Below are 20,288 nucleotides of genomic sequence, written 5' to 3' on the forward strand. Positions count from 1 at the left end.
GGGAAGAGCCCTGGATGGGGCTCAGGGACCCTGGGCTCTGGCCCGCACCTTCCAGCTAGGAAATTGGGGGGTTCCATTTTAGCAGTGGAACCCCACATTCCACGTGCAAAGCAGGGAGAGGGGACCCACTCTGTCAGAGGTGCTCTGCAGAGGATGCCTGGGGGCCTCAGGTCCCTGTAGCTCCAGCGGCAGCTGAGGCCCCAAGGGCCGTGGCCGCAGTGTGTGGAAGGGCAGGCCTGAGCGCCGGCTCCTTCGGCCTGGGCCCTCTGGCCCGGGGTCTGGCTGCTCTCCTGCACTGGGCTTTCATGCTCTTGCAGAATGTTTTTGGCTACTTGGGGCCACCAGAGGATTCTGAATTGTTATTCCTCCAGTTTTCAAAGAGCGTCTGAAAACACTTCATGTAGATGTTCTATTTAAGCACAATTTAACCATTTTCTATTGACTAGACCTTAGAAAGAGAAAAAGCACTTATTACAAAAGGATATAGCAAAATACCAGAAGAGAAAAATAAGCAAGCAGCAGAATAAAAATGAGGTGCGAAGTCCTGATTGTGTCTGTGGGGGCCCCCTGTCTCTCTCCCTGGCAGGTCTCAGCGTGGATCGCCCCTGTGCCAGAGCCGTGAAGGTCGACTGTCCCTACCCGCTGTCCCAGGTCACAGCCCGAAACAGTGTGGTGTGGGCGCTGACAGAGCAGAGAGCCCTCCTGTACCGGGAGGGTGTGAGCAGCTTCTGCCCCGAGGGGGAGCACTGGAAGTGTGACATCGTCAGGTACCAGCGTGGGTGGGGCGCGGATGCCTTGTCAGCCTCCTGTGTGTCCCTCCGTTCCTTGTCAGCTTGACTTCCCTGAAGGCACCCGCATGACCTTTCCTGGGCAGAGCTGCGCCCCTGATGGTGTCCAGGGTCACAGTGTTCTCCGGGGTCATCAGTGCCAACTTCGGCAGCCTGACCCTGGAGACCTCTGGGCCTCCCTCTGACCAGCAGACTGGAGGCTGGGTCAGAGCACGGTTTTAATTTTTTTTACTTTTTAATTTAAAATTTTTTTAAATTTTTTTTTTAATTGAAGTACACAGCTGAGTTTTTAAAATGCTGCTTCCCTCAGGTGTGACCTCAAGCACCATACAGTAGCGAGTCTCTTGTGAAGGTCTTTATTCAGAACTGCCCAGTGTCAGATGGTTTCTGTTTAGAATCTAAGATGACTTAGGGCCAAATATTTTTCTTTATTGTCATCCTAATCATTGAAATTGGTCTCTGACGTGTAGTTTGTTTGGTTACTTTATGCCAGTCAAAATTTTAATGACAGAATTACTGTCAAATCATTTCACTGGTGTGAAATTATTAATAGTTGTTAGAAAATTAGATTAGGATATTCTTGGTTTGCATTTAGCAATCCAGCAAATTCAGGTGGAGCCAGGGTGGTGCTGGCTGGGTGTATGAACGTGACCAAGCCGCAGCCGGTCTCAGGGAGCCACGTGAGCTGAGCGATGCCAGTTAGTGGGGGTGGCCCTCAGCTGGAGAAGGGCACACAGCCCTGAGGTGCCTCTGCTCCCTCTGCCAAGGTCGGGAAGGCACTGCGCAGGGTGGACCTGCAGCTGAGCCCTGAAGCTGGTAGGGCTGTCAGCAGATGGGTGGGAGGGGGAGGGCAGCACTCGCTGGGGGGTGTCCCCTCGCTTGACTGGTGAAGGACAGAGCAGAGATGAACTATAGGGGCCTTGCGTTCCTTATGTTTCTGCTCACTTTTTCCCCTCGGTTATTTTGTCTTGAGAGCTTTCCCTGTAGTTCTGGGCCTTCAGTGTGTCTTTCAGACCTACCGCATGCCTGAACGGTATCTGTTGCACAGTAATTTAACTCAGAACTCAAGCCTCCCCCCTCGGAACAGGTGGTAGAGCCCGTCCCTGTCCCACACCGAGCTCTCCAGAGACAACTTGTGCTGGCAGTCCTGGCCGCGCTTGGTGCTTCGAATGTGGGTGCTGACTCCGTGCGCTCTTCCTCGTTTTCAGTGAAAGGCAGGCTTTGGAACCCGTCTGTATCACTCTTGGGGACCAGCAGACTCTGTGGGCCCTGGACATCCGAGGAAACCTGTGGTTCAGAACTGGTGTCGTTTCCAAGAAGCCCCAAGGGGATGACGACCATTGGTGGCAAGTAGGTGTTCAGCTCCAGGGCTGCACACCAGGGTAGCTCCCTTAGTGGGGGTTCTGCCCTCCCTTTTACAGCCCCTGCCATTTTCCTGAAAGAGGTCAGGGGTTGGAGTAAATTAACAGTGTTAATTTACTGGCCGTGTTCCAGCACATTAGAAACATCGAGGCCCTTCATCGCAGGAGGTCACGTGTAAAGGCCTCTGTGCTTAAATACGCAGGCTTTGTTTATTTTCGATTTTAGTGTTATTTAGAAATTTATCATCATATGCTGAATAAACCCAGTGGCGTCCATTAGAAGACTTAGGTAGTAACTTTAATTCTGAGCAAACGTGCTAAGAAAAGAGATTAGACAATAGGTGTGAAAAACCCAACCCACAGGCAACACTAAGTCTCTCTGCTTGTGCAGAAGTCCTCTCAGTAGACATGTCAGCAAAGAAAGGGGCTCTTCCTGCACGTTCCCAGAAAAGTAAACACTCTGAGAGGCAGGGGGGCACAGTGAAGCTAGCTGTTCCCCGCCTTTGGCACCATTCAGTGTGAACGTAGCCCCCACATCCCCGCCGTGGTCGGTAAGGTCGCACCGACACCTAGCCGCTGTAAAACGCAGTCTCAGTGTTCCGTCCCCATTGGTTCAGGTCTGGTTGCTGCCTCAGACTTGCCTTGTTGAAGGCAGGCCTTCCATCGGCTTTTCTGAGGTTTTTGGTCTTTCAGCTGAAGGTGTGGAAAAGTCAGTTGTGTTTGCTCTTTGATGAACATGTGCATCTCTAATTTGATGTGCCAGGTGCTATGTGAAAAGTTATACACATGATTTAAAAATGCTCTCTCTGTATTTGTGACCATATTATATGGCTTTATACACACACACACGTGCATACACTCAGGTTTCTACATTTACTATATAAACTCTGTCTTTAAGTAGCCTACAGAAAACTAGGTGTCATCTTTATCATAGCATTAAGAAAATTATCTGTAGAGAAAATAACCTGACAGAATCATCTCTGAGATATGTGGAAGGAGTTACTTTAATTACTGTAAGATTGATTTCTTCCTAGAGCCAGCATTACGTTTGGAAACTGTCAAACCTTTCTTTTCTTTTTTTACATTTGCATCCTGATTATCTGCAAGTCTTGGGTGCTAGGACTGAGTCTGTCACAGACTTTCTGTGTGGCCGGATGTTGTACACCCCAGGGGAGAGCAGCCACCACCCAGCAGTGTGCGTGGCGGTCCCCCGGCTCCCTGCCCAGCCTTCCGAGGGCTCTGATGGGATCCACCCAGCCAGGTGGGCGGCGCTTTCGAGACGGGGCCTTGGGGGTCCTGGCATGGTAACACCATTTGCTTAAACTTCAGCTAAGGCAGCAGCTCACAGTGTGAGTCCTTTTACAGATAAGAAAGGGCAGTATTTGTACACATAATACAGTACTGATTTTTAAAAGTTTCCGTTTTGTTTTGTTTGTTAATACACTAAGTTGCCCACCATGAATGCTGTCACTTCCACTCCACATTTCTTTGTGCGTGACCCTGGAACGTGGCCTGGACCAGGTGAAGGGCTGTGATGTTCTGTGTAGTCAAACCCAACAGGGCAGAGATACACGGAAAGTCACACAGAGTCAGATCTGGCCTGTCTGAGAACTTCCTACCAACCAGCCGGGGAGGGGTTCTCCTCAGAGGGCGGTGCCCTGGAGAAGCACCTCTCAGGAACGTGAGAGGCATTTTTCTCGAATGTGAGCCAGGATGAGTTCCACACATCCAGGGGGAGTCCAGTCTGTGCTGTTGTTCTGGTTAAGTTAATTAACAGTCCCAGTTTAGGTCGTAAATCGCCCCATCACCCTACTTACACTACCTTTTTAAACCCACATTATGATTACAAGTATTGTACACTGTTGTCCATTGGAAGTACCCAACTTTAAAACCAAATCATCCTTTCTCACTGATTAGAATAAAAAGACCGTGGGGGTGTGAGGGATGATGTGTAGTCATATAAATACTTGCCTGTTGTGACGGAGCCATGCAGCATGAAGGTGTGTAGGCTAGAAAGTGAACATGGTCTTCCACTTCTCTGAGTCCAGCCCTCAGAAGTAACTACGGCCGGCAGCTTGGGGCACCCTGCCACACTTCTTGGCCCTCACACAAATACGCACGTTCACGCTGCGTGTCTGGGCGTGTCTGGGTGTCTGATGGGCTGGCCAGGGCCTCACCTCTCGGGCAGCGAGCGTGCAGAAGGCACGCGTGCCTGCGCTGACAGGGTGTCTGCCCGTGTCCCCCTCCAGGTGAGCATCACAGACTACGTGGTGTTCGACCAGTGCAGCCTGTTCCAGACCATAATCCACGCCACGCACTCGGTGGCCACAGCGGCCCAAGTGCCTGTTGAGAAGGTGGCGGACAAACTGCGCATGGCGTTCTGGTCTCAGCAGCTTCAGTGCCAGCCGAGCCTCCTCGGGGTCAACGGCAGCGGCGTCTGGATCTCCTCGGGCAAGAATGAATTCCACGTCGCTAAAGGAAGTCTCGTTGGTGGGTGAACTGCTTCATTTTCACGTTGGCTTGATGGGCAGCTTTCCTTAAAAGCCAACATTTAGAGAAAAGCTTTAAGGTCTCAACTTGAGCAGGTAATTTGGTGCCAGTGGTATGACAGGTTTGTGAGAGAGGCATTCTTTGTGCTTTGAATCAGCTTCCTTTTTTCAGTCGGTCGTTCCTGCAGCCTGGATACCAGTGTCTGGAGGGTGTGTGATCAGTTTCCACTAGGAACCTATTATGATACAAGAAGAGCATGTGGAGCTCATTTTTACGTTAATAATTTCACATTTAAATGAAAGGGTTCTCCCATACCTAACGAGCCTAGTAAGACAGAACAGTCCATTTCCTGGAGGGAGAATTACTGCACCATTGGAAATGCAAGGCTCTGGCCAGATCTGTGAACGTAGGAATAAATCCACATTTACCACCTGGGGCTTCGTTTCTGCGAATGAACCTGACTTTGTGAATTTTCTCCAGCTGCCTGCACCCTGCTGCATGGCCTCCCCCCACCCTGGGCACTACTGTGGCTCTGCTTGTCCGGGTCCAGAGAAGGGGGGGCTGGCCCTCGCGGTGCTGGCTTGGGTCTCTGACTCTAAGGACACTTCAGAACCAGCTATAAGAGGCTGTGAAGACCAGTTGTAGTCTAAAACCAAAGTTCTACAGTCTGCATTTTTTTCTTTCTTTACCACGCTCTTCCCATTATTTTTTCTAGGCACTTACTGGAACAATGTTGTTCCCCGTGGGACAGCGTCTGCAACCAAGTGGGCCTTTGTGTTGGCTTCCAGTGCTCCCACAAAGGAAGGTTGGTTGGGAAGTGTGGTGCACAGGTTGGCAGTTGAGTAGTGAAAGCCATGGTCTGACTGTGGCCTAGTTGGGGTGGGGCGGGGCTGTATGGACCTCAGAGACTAGGTGTGGTGGTGTTGCAGGCGAGCAGCCCTGGTTAGCTGAGCCAAGGGCCCCTCAAGAAGGAGGGTCTGGTGTGGTGACTTGGAGTGAGTTTGAAGGCCAGGTGTCCTTCTGCAGGAGGGGAACATACAGTGTGGCCACTAGGGCCAGCAGCCAGTGGTACCCAGTGACATGTCTCAGGGCCAGTATGTACCAGGCTTCTCTGGGCGCCTTGCCCCTTCCCCTTGTGATTGTTGTCTGGTTTACAGCCTCTAGTCAGCCTGGGTCCCACGGTTATGCCCCTATTAGGGCAGACCTTCCCTGCAGGCACAGACCTCCTGGCTCCGGGCAGAGTGCACAGCCCCTCTGGCAGCTTGGGCGCCTGGCAGTCAGGTGGTCCCTCTGGGGAGCAGCCAGTGCCTCCCCCCAAGACTGAACTGAGGGTCCGATGAGAGGACGCCATGAGTCTGTGGTTCAGAGGAAGCTGTTGGTTAGTTCGAGCCATTAGTCCCTCTGGCACGAAGGTAACTTGCTCAGTACGATAAAATGCTTTCTCGCCAGACCACTCTGACTGTGGTTCTGAGATGAGTAGGCTCTGAAAACTATAGGTTATTTCCTGAGTTTGGCACAGATTCATTTGGCAGCAAAACCTGACCTGAACTGATGGGAGGCTCCTTCTAGTCAGTTTGTCCTGCTGATTATGACTGTGACACGTTTTGTTGTGGGAATGTTCGTGCCTCCCACTGGGGGGTGCTGCCTGGCTCCCAGGGCTGTTACTTCAGTATATGGCAGTACCTGTGGTTGTCAGCATCCAATGTACTGTTGAATTACAGACCATGTCTGGCCACAAGTTTTAGGGACTCTTCAGATAGTATGTTGTAACTGAGATTTTAACTTCCCCAAGAGTGGTTTGCATTTTGAGCTGAATTAAACCAAAAAGACTCTAAAAATGGTGGAGAGAATGAAAGCATGTACTTTTGAGGTGAGGATGGGAAGAAAAGGCTTTCCCACTTTCCGGGCCCTCCCCAGCAGCCTCCCCGCCCACCAGCCCGCCCCTCCTCTCATTTCCAGAAAGAGGAAGCACCCTGGTGCTGACCTTCCCCCTCTAGGGCAATGACTGAACACCCAGTCAGAGACCTCCCCGTCCATGAGAGTGTCCAGGGCCTGGCCACTAAGCCAGCAGTGTTGCCTTCCTGAAATCTCATGAGCCTACTTGCTCTCACGTCTGTAAAGTGTCTTGGGCTTGCTTCCCATTAACTGGCTGGTCAAGGTGCTTCCCGCTGGGTCCTGACCTAGATAGAATCCAGCATGGGCGGAGGAGCCACAGCGCTTCACCGTTGACAGCTGTGACCTCTCCCGCAGGAAGCTCCCTGTGGCTGTGCCAGAGCAGCAAGGACCTGTGCCGTGTCAGCGCCCAGGACGCCCAGTCGCGCCCGTCCACCGTGCAGCTGCCTCCCGATGCCGAGATGAGGGCCTACGCCGCCTGCCAAGACGCCCTGTGGGCCTTGGACAGCCTGGGCCAGGTGTTTATCAGGACGCTCTCCAAGAGCTGCCCCACGGGCATGCACTGGACGCGCCTGGACCTTTCCCAGCTAGGTATGCCGCCTGGTGAGCGCTCCTTGAAGCAACATCGGAGTGGGATGTCACTGAACCCCCGGGGCCCCTGTGTTCAACTTGTGTGATTTCTTGTGTGACACTTTGTAAGTTGCCGGGTTTCAGGAGGTTGATTAGCCGCCCTTGCAGGTTAAATGGGCCTCAGTTTTGTAAGGACTTTACTTCCCCACCCTTTACAGGCGGCAGGGTTTTCAGAGCCTGGGAGGAGCATGTACTCAGAAAAATATGCCACTAAGACCTGCATGCAGTGATACGGTTGATGCAGCCGCTGGCCTGTCTGAAAATGGCCGTGGCTTTGTGCCCTTTAACTCTGGGGGAACCAGGGTCAGTGGCCCGTTTCCCCGACTCCTCTGCAGCTGGGAGGATTGCTGCCCAGAGGGCGAGCATCCACTCTGCTCCACCAGACAGAAGGGCTGGCGTGCATCTCCCACCGATCCCCGCTCGAGGGCTGCAGAGCAAGCAGGCTAAGTAACATGACGCCCTCTGTGAGTAGTCCGTTCCTGCTCCAAGACATAAACTGACAGAAGGAGCCACCACATTAGGTCGTTCTCTGGGCAGAGTCTCAGGTGTGACTTCTGACGGCGGAGGCTGCCCCGAGGGACTCCACAGAGTCCACCTGAGCCTGAGGAATGCCTCCCTGCCCCGGGCTCCCACTATGATAAGCTGACATCCAGTATCTTGTTTGTTAGGTGATAGAAGTGAATTATACAGGCATTTAATGTTTGAGAATTCAACCACAAGCACTCACTGAGGAAAAAAAAGGAGGAGGACAAAGAAAGAAGGGAGGACTTGTCTGCCTCCCTCCCCAGCAGCCTGGCTGCATCTTCAGCTGACGGGGCCCCCCAGCATCCCATCCTGCAGAGACATCATTGTTCTCGTGTCCACCAAGCCCCTGGACTTTAGCCCGCTTAGCTGAAGAAGCAGGTTGGTTTCAAAGCTAGGAATTTCCCAGGGTCATTTTGATTACTTACACCTTTGACCTCACACCCTGTGTTTTGAACCTAATCTCAGCACCAGGGCCGGTCACTTCCCACTCGTGAGCGCATTTGCCTGTCACCGTTACTGACAATGCCTGACCAGAGAGCCTTTCCTTCGTTCAGAGGTCCTACTGGCCTGAACCTTTCTCTGGCAGCCTCCAACCAGACCTGTTTGGGAGGTGCCAGTTTGGGAGTTTCTGGAGGTAGAAAGGCCAGGGCGTGGTCCGCGTCCTCCCCGCTACTGACGCTGCTGCCAGTTTGGGAGTTTCTGGAGGTAGAAAGGCCAGGGCGTGGTCCGCGTCCTCCCCGCTGCTGATGCTGCTCTTGGCACCGCCTGGGTCCGAAGCAGAGCTCGTTCCCTGGCACCACCCCCTGGGAGGAGGCCGGTGCAGTGGGTGCAGACTGCTCGGTGCTGGCCGGGCTCCACCCTGCTGGAGCTGCTCCGCCCGGGGCTCTTGCCTCCCTCCCAGTTCAGTCAGGCCCTCCTGGCACTGCCTAGCTGGCTAGAGGGTTACCCGTCTCTGAGGTGCCCATTTGGGTTTCACTGTGGTTGGTGGCCATTTTTTTGAGGGGATAAACAGCTTTGGTGGGAATGGGTCTCAGTTACAGAGTGGAAGGAAGCCGGAACAAGGCCATCCTAAGCTCAGGGTGTGCTTTGGCTGAGGGCCTGGGTGCAGAGCAGAGGAACAGCCAGGCCTCCAGTGGGTCACTCTGACAGCGGGTGCGCGGTGGTCGGGTAGAGGAGCGGGAGCTGCCAGGTTACTGGGAAACCTCAACTCTCACCTTCCTAATGGTAGCAGCAATCCCTGCCCAGAGAGATGGTGCAGATAAGCGTCCTGCGTAAGTGTCAGCCGTCTCAGGCAGGTGTGACATCCTCAGGCTGTTGGGGGAGTGCTCACCTGGGTGTAATGCTGTGCGTGGTGGGGGACAGTCACGGGGGGTTCTGCCTTTCTTAGTCTTTGTCCTGCTCTGAGTTCTGAGCTCTTGATTTTACCTACCCAGCTTATTGGCTGATACTGAGACGATGCATGGATAAAGACTGCTGTCACCACTTTCTGAACTTCCTGGGAGAGCACAAGTCCAGAGTTGGTAGGCAGGGGAGGTGTGCAGGGTGCAGCAGGAGGTGGGCAGCGACAGGCAGGTCAGCCACCGGCTGTTCTGTTGTTTGTCTGTCCCCGGGGATGGTCTGATAAAACAGGTGAATCAAGGGGGTTTTTAATTATTCTTTCTATTAGGGGATACAGATTTTGAGTGCAGGTGCCTGCTCCCTTCCCTGAACCCCCATGTGAGTGTCCGTGGTGGGCTGCCACCACGCGGCATGCGGCACGTGGCAGCGAGCAGGTGTTGCAGTGCAGTTGGCGTCAGCGCTGCCTTGCTTGCTTACCTGCGAACTTCTCTTTCCCAAGTGCACTCTTTTTTTTTCTTTTTTGAAGGGCAGTTGATTACAGTACTATATTTGTTTCAGGTGTATGATGTAGTGATTTGATACTTTTATAGATTACATACCATGGAAAGTTATTATAAAATGTTGACTGTATTCCCATGCTGTACGTTACATTCTGTAATTAATTTATTTCATAACTGGTAGTTTGCATCTCTTAAACCACTTCACCTACTTCTCCCCTCCCCCACCCACTCTGCTCTGGTAACCAGTTTGCTCTCTGTATCTGTGGGTCTATTTCTGCCTCATTGTATTTGTCCATTTGTTTCGCTTTTTAGATTCCACATGTTAGTGAAGCATACAGTGTTCGTCTTTCTCTGTCTGGCGTACTTCACTAAATTTAACACCCTTCAGATCCATTCATGTTGTTGCAGATGGCAAGGTTTCATTCTTTTTTATGGCTGAGTAGTATCCCATTGTATACATGTATCACATCTTCTTTTCCCATTCGTCTGTCAGAGGACACTTAGGTGTCTTCCATATCTTGGCAACTGGAAATAATGCTACAGTGAACAGCATTATGGGGTGCATATGTCTTTCCAAATTAGTGTTTTTGGTTTTTTTCAGACAAATACTCGGGAGTGGAATTGCTGGATTATACAATAGTTCTATTTTTAACTTTTGAGGAACCTCCGTACTGTCCTCCATAGTGGCTGCACCAGTTTAAATTCTCATCAACACTCGACTAGAGTTTCCTTTTCTCTGCGTCCTTGTCAACCCTTGTTATCTGTTATCTTTTTCACAGTGGCCGTCCTGACAGGTGTGAGCTGTTATCTCGTCTGGGCTTGCATTGCCCTGGTGATCAGTGACGCTGAGCGTCTTTTCACCTGCCTGCTGGCCATCTGTACGTCTTCTTTGGAAAAGTGCCTCTTCGGGCCCTCTGCCCATTTTTCAATCAGATTGTTTGATTTTGTTGTTGTTTTTTGCTAATGTTTGGGGTTTTTTGATGTTCAGTTATATGAGTTTTTTATATAGTTTGGATGTTAACTGTGTAGTGGATACATCATTTGCAAATATGTCCTCTCATTCAGTAAATTGTCTTTCGTTTTGTTGACGGTCCAAAATGTACTCCTCTTGCTGACTTCACTGCCCTGCCCGCACTGAATTCTGCTGGAGAGGGCAGAATTCTCTCTGGCCCTGTGCTTCTCTCCTGGCCAGCGTGGCCCACAGTGCTCCTTCCAGCTGCCCCAGACGGTCTCCTGGGCTGTCTTTTCCTCTGCTCCCTGCCCACCACCGCAGGGGTCGGAGCTCCTCCTGCCATACCTGCACCACTGCAGTAACCGTAACCACCCCATGGCTCCAGGCGTGCCCACTCCTACCGCGACTGCCAGAGCTGTCTTCCAAAAACACAGCTCCGAGGCTGTACCCTCAACGTTTAAACGGCTCCACATGCTCCTAGAGTCAAGTTCCAGTCTTTGGGGTGGCACCCAGAACCCCGCAGCCTGGCCCCGCCTTTCCGGGGCCTCGTGCCGCTGCTCTTCCCCGTGGGCCCAGCCCCGTCACGCCTGGGGTTTCCCTCTCTCCCCGTGGCCTAGCTTCCTGTCTTCAGTCCGCATCCCCGTCACAGTATGTCCCCTGGCATCCTGCTCCTGCTCGGTCCCTACAGCCATTTCAGTCTGACCCATGAGGTGTTTCCGCGAGGCGAGTGGAGGGGCTCTGTGGGCAGGGACCTCGTGCTTGGCCACACCTATGCACAGCAGGAAATTCAACCGTCAGGAAAGTTGTCATTATTCGTACCTCCATCTCTAAGGAATTCTGGGGTATGAGCTTTGATTCCTTGTTGCTGATAATCACAAATAAAACATGCAGGAGCAGGGTGCCATCACCTGTAATTCTTTAGTCCAGCTCCAGTTGCCGTCAGCCTGCCCGGGCCATGAGGGGACGGGCTGGGCTTATAAACGCTGCTCAGGGGTGTGGCTCGCCTGGTTCTTCTCTTCAGTCCCCACCCCTTCTTGACAAGAGTTCTGACGCTGAAACATACAACAAAGAGAGCCCTCCTCCTAGCTGACACCGGATATGGACTACCCCAGGCCAGCGTCAGCCTTGGGCAGCACCAGGTGCTTGTCAGGCCTGGATGTCACCAGTCTTCACCTTGCCCGCATGACTTTAGCAAAGCATCCAGTCATGAACATGATTTCTACCTTTAATTTCTTTTGTATGCATCTCTCTTTTCTGCCCCTATGCAAATTACCTAGTCAATTGCTGCTTTGAGATTAAATTAAGAGAATTCTTCAATTAAATGTCTGGCTACTGACCGCAGTTGTAGAGATTGAATATAGAATTTTGTGATTTATGGTAGTCCTAGTTTTGGGAAGAAAATTTACATCATTTAGCAGATATTTAAGGTGCTCATAACATTTCATTTCCCAGGACACATAAATACGCACATGTCAGGCGATGGGAGGTTTAGCAAACTAATGTAGTTTGTAATTTAATTCATCTGGTCACAGCATTTAATGAAGAAGTATTCAGCGTCAGTTCATGCTTGTAGCTAACACACAGGATTATATTTTGTAGCCATTTATGCAGAAAAGTGTTTTATAAATAGTAAAGCGCCAAATAAATGCCACTGTTTGTTCTAAAACATGTTTTAAAAGCACTCCTAAAGGGAAAATGTCTGATCTGTTGGAGAAAGTAATTAAAACTTTTTTTTAAGTGGGAGGGAAGAACAGAACGGGGAGGCAGGAAATTGCAGGGTGTCTGTGTCAGTCAGATGAGCAGTGTTGTAACGAGCCCCATCGTCAGCAACTTAACGCAGTAAACTCTGCTTTCTGCTTCCACAAAGTTGGCTCTCGACCTGTCAGTCTTTTCAGGTGGCCGGCTCCCGGGTGGCAGCAGCTGGTCCTGCGTGGTACTTTGTGGCTCTGCCATCTTGGTCACTGCAGCAGGGGACAACTGAGAGCCCAATGCCACCTCTTTTAGGCTTCAATTCAGAAGTGACAGACACTTCTGCTCACAGCCCATCATCCAGAACTAGATGGAGCCCTGCTTGACCCTAAGGTCTGCGGGGAACCAGGGAGTGTTTAGTGGCGGGTAGTCTCTGCCCGCTGTCCCAACCTCATAAACCTGCATCCAGGCAGCCTGGGAGACTCTGAGGCCAGAAACTACAGCAAAGTCCTTGATTAAATGTTTTCTTCTTTGGCCTGTCTCTTCAATTCCGAATAAGCTGATTTATACACTGAAGACTATATCCTAGCAGCCTTTTAGGTTTGTTCTAAGAGAAAGTTTGCCTTGTAACGTGAACCCCATGTTTCACCGGCAGTAGTGCCATTCACTGCTGATTCTGAGAGGCTGACCCCATGTGTTTTTGTCACCGTGTGATTCTGTTCACGTGAGCAGCTACCATCTGTAGTTCCCATTAGGGCAGATTGAAGACTCCAGCATAAAATTATTTTTTAATTAGCATCTTTAAATTAGAATTTGTTTCTCAGCTGTTTCTGAAATTTAGTGCTGAAAATACTTTGATCGTTACAAATCTTTTATGTACTGTTAGGGCTCAAGGCTATCTATTTTGACTCACTGGTAAGACATTCCATGAAAGATTAAGGAAGGAAAAAGATACAGTTAATATCAGTAAAGAGAAATCGTCATCTTTAGGAAATGTACGAAGGAGCATTTTTTTATTAGTAGTAGGTTAATACTTTTAAACTAAATACACACGATGAGGTTTTCACATGGCAGGATCTGTGCCTCAGTGCTTTGGTGCAGACACACGGGCTGTCATCTGATGCCAGTGACAGCTGTGTGAGGTATCCCAGAACAGCACTGCCAGCTGGATGTAGCTGCACCCTTTTCCCCCTGCTTTAAAGTCAAAATGACTCACCCTCTAACGAGTCATCAGAAGACAAACCATTCTACTTGAGAAACAGGCAAAAGACTTGACAGACACTTCACAGAAGATACACAGATGCCCTGTGAGCACATTAAAAGGGTCTCAGCATCATTAGTTACCAGGGAAATGCAAATTCTAGCAATGACAAGATGCCGCTTCACACTCATTAGAATAGCGGATGTGGAAACGGCGCCAGAAGTGGGTGCTGTGGGCCCCCGAGTGCACTGCGGGTGGGTAGGTGTGGGGAACTGGCGCGCGCTTAAGAGGTGAACATACCTCTGCCCTGTGGCCCGGAGTTCCACGCCTAGGTGTTATTCAGGAAAAACAGCTCATGTTCACAAAAAAAAGTCTCCTGCAGGAATGATTATATACATCAGCTTTACTTCTGATAGCAAAACGTGGAAATGGCTCAAATGCCCACAGGATAAGCCAACTGTGGTGTTTACATGCAGTGGAATAAACTCAGTGAGAAAAAGGTGTGACTGTGGATGAATCTCGTGTACAGTGCATCACATGGAGTGGAAGAAGCCAATTCTGGGGAGTGCATACGTGTGGTTCTGTTCACGTGACATCTAGACTGGACTGAACTGATCCAAGGTGGTAGAGATGAGAAGGGTGGTTGCCTGGGGGCAGAAGGGGTTGCCCAGAAGGGGCCTGAGGGAACTTTCTGGGGTGATAAAAATGTCCCGTAACTTGATAAGACGTGGGTTACCTGGGCACATTCATTTGTCAGAGCTGACTGAACTGAGCGTGTAAGGTCTGTGCACGCCCTGGATGTGGAGTCCCAGAGACCAGAGGGAGCTGATGGGGAGCGGTCCGGCTGGCCTGGGTTCGAGCCTGAGTCCACCTTTGTCTCCTGGCTTAGCCACCTTCCCGCCCTGGGAACTCGAGCAGATCTCTGCATGTCTGGCTTCGCGTGGGGACTGGGGGGATAATAGCCACGCGTCATTGTCGGGAGGTTTGTAGCTTGACTGTTGCTCTCTTTGCCAGAAAGACGATAATCTGTGTAATTTCTCTCTAAAGGCTCCTCCCGCTTCCTTTCCTCTTAAAATTGGTTTAATCAACAAGGAAAAGTGTAAAAAGAAAAGTGAAGATTCTCAGAGGCTTAATTAGTTAATCGTAATTCTAATTAGGATCAAGGTTACCTACAGAGGTGAATTCTCTCTCCCCAGATCCAGAATTTGCAGGTGACAGTTCTGTATCTGTTGAAGCTAATGATGGGGCCCCCATTGAGAAATTAAGCTCCGTGCTTGGTGGCTGAGGGCACTGTGCTGATGGCGTCCTGACTGTTTCGCCGTGGCACCTGGCAGGTGGCAGGGCAGCCAGAGGCCTTGGTGACGCTCCTGTGCTATAGTTTCTCCAGCTGCGGTTCAGCTGCAAGTGCAGCCCCGTCTGTTCCTGTGGAGTGTGACATCAGCGCTCACAGACTAAGTGAAGGGTCAGTCATTTTACAAAAGTCGTAAGTGCGTGTACTTTTCCTTTATTTGTCTTCAGGAGCTGTAAAACTGACGAGCTTGGCCTGTGGAAACCAGCACATCTGGGCCTGTGATTCCAGGGGAGGAGTCTACTTCCGCGTTGGAACCCAGCCTCTGAATCCCAGTCTGATGCTTCCTGCCTGGATAATGATTGAGCCACCCGTCCAGGTAAGCAAAAGTTAACTGATGCCAACTTGCTCCTCAGGGAGCTGTTCGGATGCTGGTGTTGGGAAAGGACCACGCTTGTGTGGGCCTCCCAGCAGGTGGGGGCAGAGCCTTGTGTCTGGGAGTCTGGGGACCCAGGCGTGCCCCAGGTCAACACACACTCTTCATTGGCATCCCAGACTTAGAAATTGATATTTGTGAAGTTTAACAGATTGTTAAAGATTATCTGAGCCACTGCTAAGTTTTTTGTTTCTCAAAATAAAAATATTTTGTTTTTAACTTTTTATAAAAATGAGCATTATTTTAAAAAAAATCGTAAACAGTACCCAAAAGTGTAGAGAAGAAAGTAAAAGTCACTTAAAAATCTTGTCATGGAGATCATCAATAGCCAGCATTTTGGGAGTGCCTTTCCTGGTTTGTGGAAGAAATTCCTTCTCTGGTGAGCCCCATCCCTGCCCCCGCCCCTGCTGTGTTTGTTTACCATGTATTCTAAATGTTCTTCTTTTTCTCTTGATTATTATTTTTTTGGGGGGGTGAGGTAAGTAGGTTGATTTTTTTTTTAATGGAGGCCCTGGGGATTGAACCCAGGACCTCATGCATGCTCTGCACACACTCTGTCACTGAGCTACACCCTCCCCCGTCTTTTGACTGTTCTGCCACTCAAATAAGCAGCAGAAGTGTGGCTTTAGTGTACTGTTTAGTTACCCTTAAATATCTAATGGGCCTGGTTTCTGTGCTAAGTATATTTCTGCTAAAATTTATGATTAGGGAACTGTGATTTAATGAGAGTCACTTGATCTAACTCCTGCTAGTCCTCACTTTGTGACTTTGTTGGGAAGAACATGCAGTTGCCATGTGAGGAGGTGGTGGCATGGCAGGAGTGGTTAGTCCTTGCACAGAAAATGTTTAAATGGAGACAGGAAGGAAATTGAGTGTTTAGGTGAATGCCTGTGTTCATGACTGCGTTTTGGGCATCACGAACCCTCAGAGATGGGGCAGCAGAGGTCAAGGGACAAGATGCAGGGCTGGCCGTGAGGACCACCAGGCCTGCCCATCAGACACGCGCTGTGTGCCGGGAAACCCTACAGTTGGACAGGACTTAGGTCCCAAGTTCTTTCACCCCACGGGTTAGTGGTCATGGCCTCGGGGAGGCTCCGTGTCGCTCTTAGTCCTCACAGGGTTGTGGGGGGTGAGTTGGATCCTGTCTGTGATGACACTTCCTGAGTTAGAAAGCGCCGTGCACACATGAGGTGACAGTGAGTGCTCCATCTTCCTCTGCACACAGTGGCATGGTGGGCACAGGCCTCCCCGCAGAGGGCGGGGTTTTGTCCCTGGCATGGCTGAGCGCTGCCGGTGCTCAGTGATTACGAAAGCAAGCCAGCTTGTAGTTGGTTTCAGTGCTGTCCTCAGATTCTCTTTCGGCAAGACACCTTGTTGCCTGGCTCCTTTGGTATGCCATTGTCAACCCCTTCTTTCTTTGTTTTTTTCTAACAGCTTTATGTTATTTCTTTAAAGAGTTACAATTCACCCTTTTACAGTCTACTCAGTGGTGGTTAGAATATTCACAAAGTTGTGCAGCCGTCTCTGCTGTCCAAATCTAGAACTTTCTCATCACCCCAAAAAGAAACCCCCTTACCATTAGTAGTCACTCCCTTTCCTCCCAGAACCCCCACCCCCTCAGGCCCTGGCAGCCACTAATCTACTATTTCTCTACATTTGCCTTCTCTGGATGTTCCTATTTCATATAAATGTAATCATACAGTATGTCTGCTGTCTTCCTCTGAGCGTCGTATTTTCAGAGTTCGTCCAGGTTGTAGTGTGTGTCAGTACTGCGCTCCTTTTTATGACCAAATAATATTCCATTGTGTAGATAGACCACATTTTGTTTATCCATTCTTTAGTTGATGGACATTTGGGTTGTTCCTACTTTTTAGCTGCATGAATAATGCTGCTCTGAACTTTTGTGTACAAGACTTGTGGACATATGTTTTCAATCCTATTGTGTATGTAACTTTAAGTGGAATTCCAGGGTCATATGGTAATTGTATGCTTAACTTTTTAAGGAACTGCCAGAGTGTAGTCCACAGTGGCTCCACCATTTTATGTTCTACCAGCAGTGTATGAGGGTTCCAATTTCTCTACATCCTCACTGAAAAATTTTCTTGCCCAGTTTTTTAATTCTAGCCATCTTGGGTATAAAATGGCATCTTGCTGTGGGTTTTTTTTTTAAACAGGGTAAAAACTTTATTGAAATAGGGAAAGATTAATTTGTATATTGTGTGAGTTACTGAATGTTATGATTTATATTAGAATAGTCCCATAAAGAAAGTGATCTGATCCAAATTGACACTTTTTGTTATAATTCAATTGGGTTTTTTTAAATTAAGAGATAATTGCCATATAACATATTAGTTTCAGTTGTACAACATCATCACCATTCAGTATTTGTGTATATTGTGAAGTAAGTCTGGTTACCATCTGTCATGATGCATAGTTACAATTTTTCTCTTGGGATGAGAACTTTTAAGATCTGTTCTCTTAGCAGCTTTCAAATTGTACATTACACCCCCATGTCCCTGTGGCTTTGATTTGCATTTCCCTAGTGACTAGTGATACTGAGCAACCTTTCATGTGCTGGTTGATCATTCGTACATCTTCTTTGGAGAAGTGTCTATTCAAATATTTTGCTTATTTTTAATTGTATTGTCCTTTTATTGTAGAATTGTAAGACTTCTCTATGTATTCTGGATACTAGACCCTTTTATAAGAATTATGATTTACAAATATTTTCTCTCATTTTCTGCATTATCTTTTTACTTTTTTTGTGGTGTCCTTTGATGCACAAAAGTTTTTTATTTTGATGACGTCCCTTTTATGTGTTTTCCCTTCATCGCTTGTGCTTTCAGTGTCCTGTCTAAGAACTACTGCCTAAGCCAATGTCAGGAAGATTTATACCTGTGTTTCCTCCTAGAAGTTTTATAGTTTTAACTCCTACATTTAGATGCTTGATTCATTTTGAGTTAATTTTTGTATATGGTGTGAAGGTGTCCATATTCCTTCTTTTACTTTATGTGTAGATACTCAGTTATACCAGCACCACTTATTGAAAAGACTGTCTTTCCCCATTAAATTGTCCTGACAGCCTTGTCAAAATCAGTTGATCATTAATGTAAGGACTCTAAACTCTGTTCCAGTGATCTGCATGTCTGTCACTGTGTCATCAGTACCACACCGTCCTGATTATGTGGCTTTATCAAATTTTGAACTCAGGAAGTGATTTTTAAGATTGTTTTGGCTACTTGTGTGTCCTTCATATATCCATATGAATTTTAGGATCAGTTTGTCAATTTCTGCAATAAATGTAAACTGGGATTTTGATAAGAATTGGGCTGAATCTGTAGATCAGTTGAGGAAGTACTGCCATCTTAATAGTATTAAGCCTTCCAATTCATGAACATGGGATGTCTTTGTATTTTTTAGGTTTTCTTTAATTTCTTTAAATGGATGTATAGTTTTCAGAGTATACATTTTATGCTCCTTTTGTTAAATTTATTTCTGTCTTTTATTCTTTCTGATTATATTGTAAATGGAACTCTTTTCTTAGTTCTGTTTTCAGTTTGTTCATTGCTAGTATATTTTTATATACTGCTCTTGTATCTGGAAACCTTGGTAAACTTGTTTATTGGTTCTAATAACTTTTTAGTAGATTCTTTAGGATTTCCTAAATACAAGATCATTTCTACAAATAGAGATAACTTTACTTCTTTCTTTCCTACCTGGATGCCTTTTATTTTGTTGTCTTGCCTGATTGTCCTGGGTAGAATCCCCTGTACAATGCTGAATAGAAGTGGTGAGAATGGATAGCCTTGTCTTGTTCCTGATCTTGGGAGAAAGCATCCAGTCTTTCACCATTAAGTAACAGTGTTAGCTGTGTGTTTCTGTAGATGCCTTTTTCAGATTGTATGTATTGCTGGATTTGATTGCTAGTATTTTGTTGAGGAATTTTGGGTCCCTATTCATAAGGGAAGTTGGTCTTTGGTTTTCTTTTCTTGGCGTGTGTTTGTCTGGTTTTGGTATCAGGGTAATGCTCACCTTTTATGAGTTGAGAAGTGTTTCCTTCTCATATTTTTTAGAAGAGTTTCTGGAGGATTGGTATTAATTATTCTTTAAGCGTTTGTTAGAGTCCATCAGTGTAGGCCTCAGGTTTTCTTTGGGGGGTGTTTTTTGGTTACTGATTCAGTCTCTTTACTTGTTATAGGTTGATTCAGAATTTTCTATTTCCTTTTGATTCAATTTGAGTAGTTTTTATATATCTTTTTAGAAATTTGTTCATCTGTGTTATCTAATTTATTGACATCCAGTTGTTTATAATATTCCCTTGTAATCCTTTTAATTTTTAGAAGGTTGGTAGTTATGTCCCCTTTTCTGTTTCTGATTTTGGTAATTTGAGTGTTGTCTCTTTTTTCTTTTTTGGGGGGGGGAATCTCTTTTTTCTTAGTTAATTTAGCTAAAAGTTTGTCAATTTTGTGGATCTTTTCAAAAACTATCTTTTGGTTTTGTTGATTATTCTCTCTCTCTGTCCTCTGGTTCATCTGTTTCCTCTCCAGTCTTTGCTTTTCCGCACCGTCTTGTGCACAGTGCTTTGCTTGCCAGGGAGACTCCTCTGAGAGCTCTAAGCAGTGTTTGTCACATTCATCACACTCCTGTGGAAGACCTAGAGGAATCTTGGACTATATCGGTCCTTTGGTCCCAGCACAGAGCCACTCCAGGGCCAGTGAAGGGCTGCCTGGTGGAAGAGCAAGGTCTGCAGGATGGGTGGTGGTGAAGGACTATTGAGCAGGTTGGAGCACGTGTGCTTTGCCCCAGCCTCTTCCTGTCAAGCCAAAGGCCAGGATGAGGGGAGTGGAGCCGGGCAGGGAGCCGCGGGCGGCGGGGGCCCAACCAGCTGGACTCTTCTGTGCACCTGTCTGCAGCCGTGGGCACTCGGGTCTCTGGCTGAGTTGCGGCCCAGCCAGAGGGTTACATCAAGGACCGCGTGAAACTGCAAATTCCTCTTCCTTTTCTCCATTTGTATTCTACAATAACCTCTAGGAAGCAGAGCTAAAATTGGGTGAAGAAAGCTTTACTTGGAGTGCTCTGTTAACTGTGGTGATCAACAGCTTTGCCCAGGAAAATGGCCAAAATAGAACAAATTCACATGAAAGGGCCTCAAAGCTGTGCTCTGAATAAAGTAGTGATTGCTAAATAGGCTGTTAAA

The 20,288-nt window shown here is 48.2% G+C and overlaps 1 protein-coding gene across 5 annotated transcripts in view; it reads left to right on the forward strand.

Annotated features, from left to right (window-relative positions):
- The window catches only part of TECPR2 (tectonin beta-propeller repeat containing 2), an 82,025-nt gene that overhangs the window by 45,239 nt on the left and 16,498 nt on the right, over window positions 1-20,288 (forward strand). For all 5 annotated transcript variants that reach the window (XM_064486268.1, XM_064486267.1, XM_064486271.1 and 2 more), the window contains 6 exons: window positions 587-767; window positions 1,997-2,138; window positions 4,399-4,639; window positions 5,355-5,444; window positions 6,890-7,123; window positions 14,886-15,034. In XM_064486268.1, the coding sequence (XP_064342338.1) occupies window positions 587-767; window positions 1,997-2,138; window positions 4,399-4,639; window positions 5,355-5,444; window positions 6,890-7,123; window positions 14,886-15,034 (1,037 nt within the window). The remainder of the gene's footprint in view (window positions 1-586; window positions 768-1,996; window positions 2,139-4,398; window positions 4,640-5,354; window positions 5,445-6,889; window positions 7,124-14,885; window positions 15,035-20,288) is intronic.

The sequence above is a fragment of the Camelus dromedarius genome, chromosome 5 (genome assembly GCF_036321535.1).
Source record: "Camelus dromedarius isolate mCamDro1 chromosome 5, mCamDro1.pat, whole genome shotgun sequence".
Lineage (NCBI taxonomy): Eukaryota > Metazoa > Chordata > Mammalia > Artiodactyla > Camelidae > Camelus > Camelus dromedarius.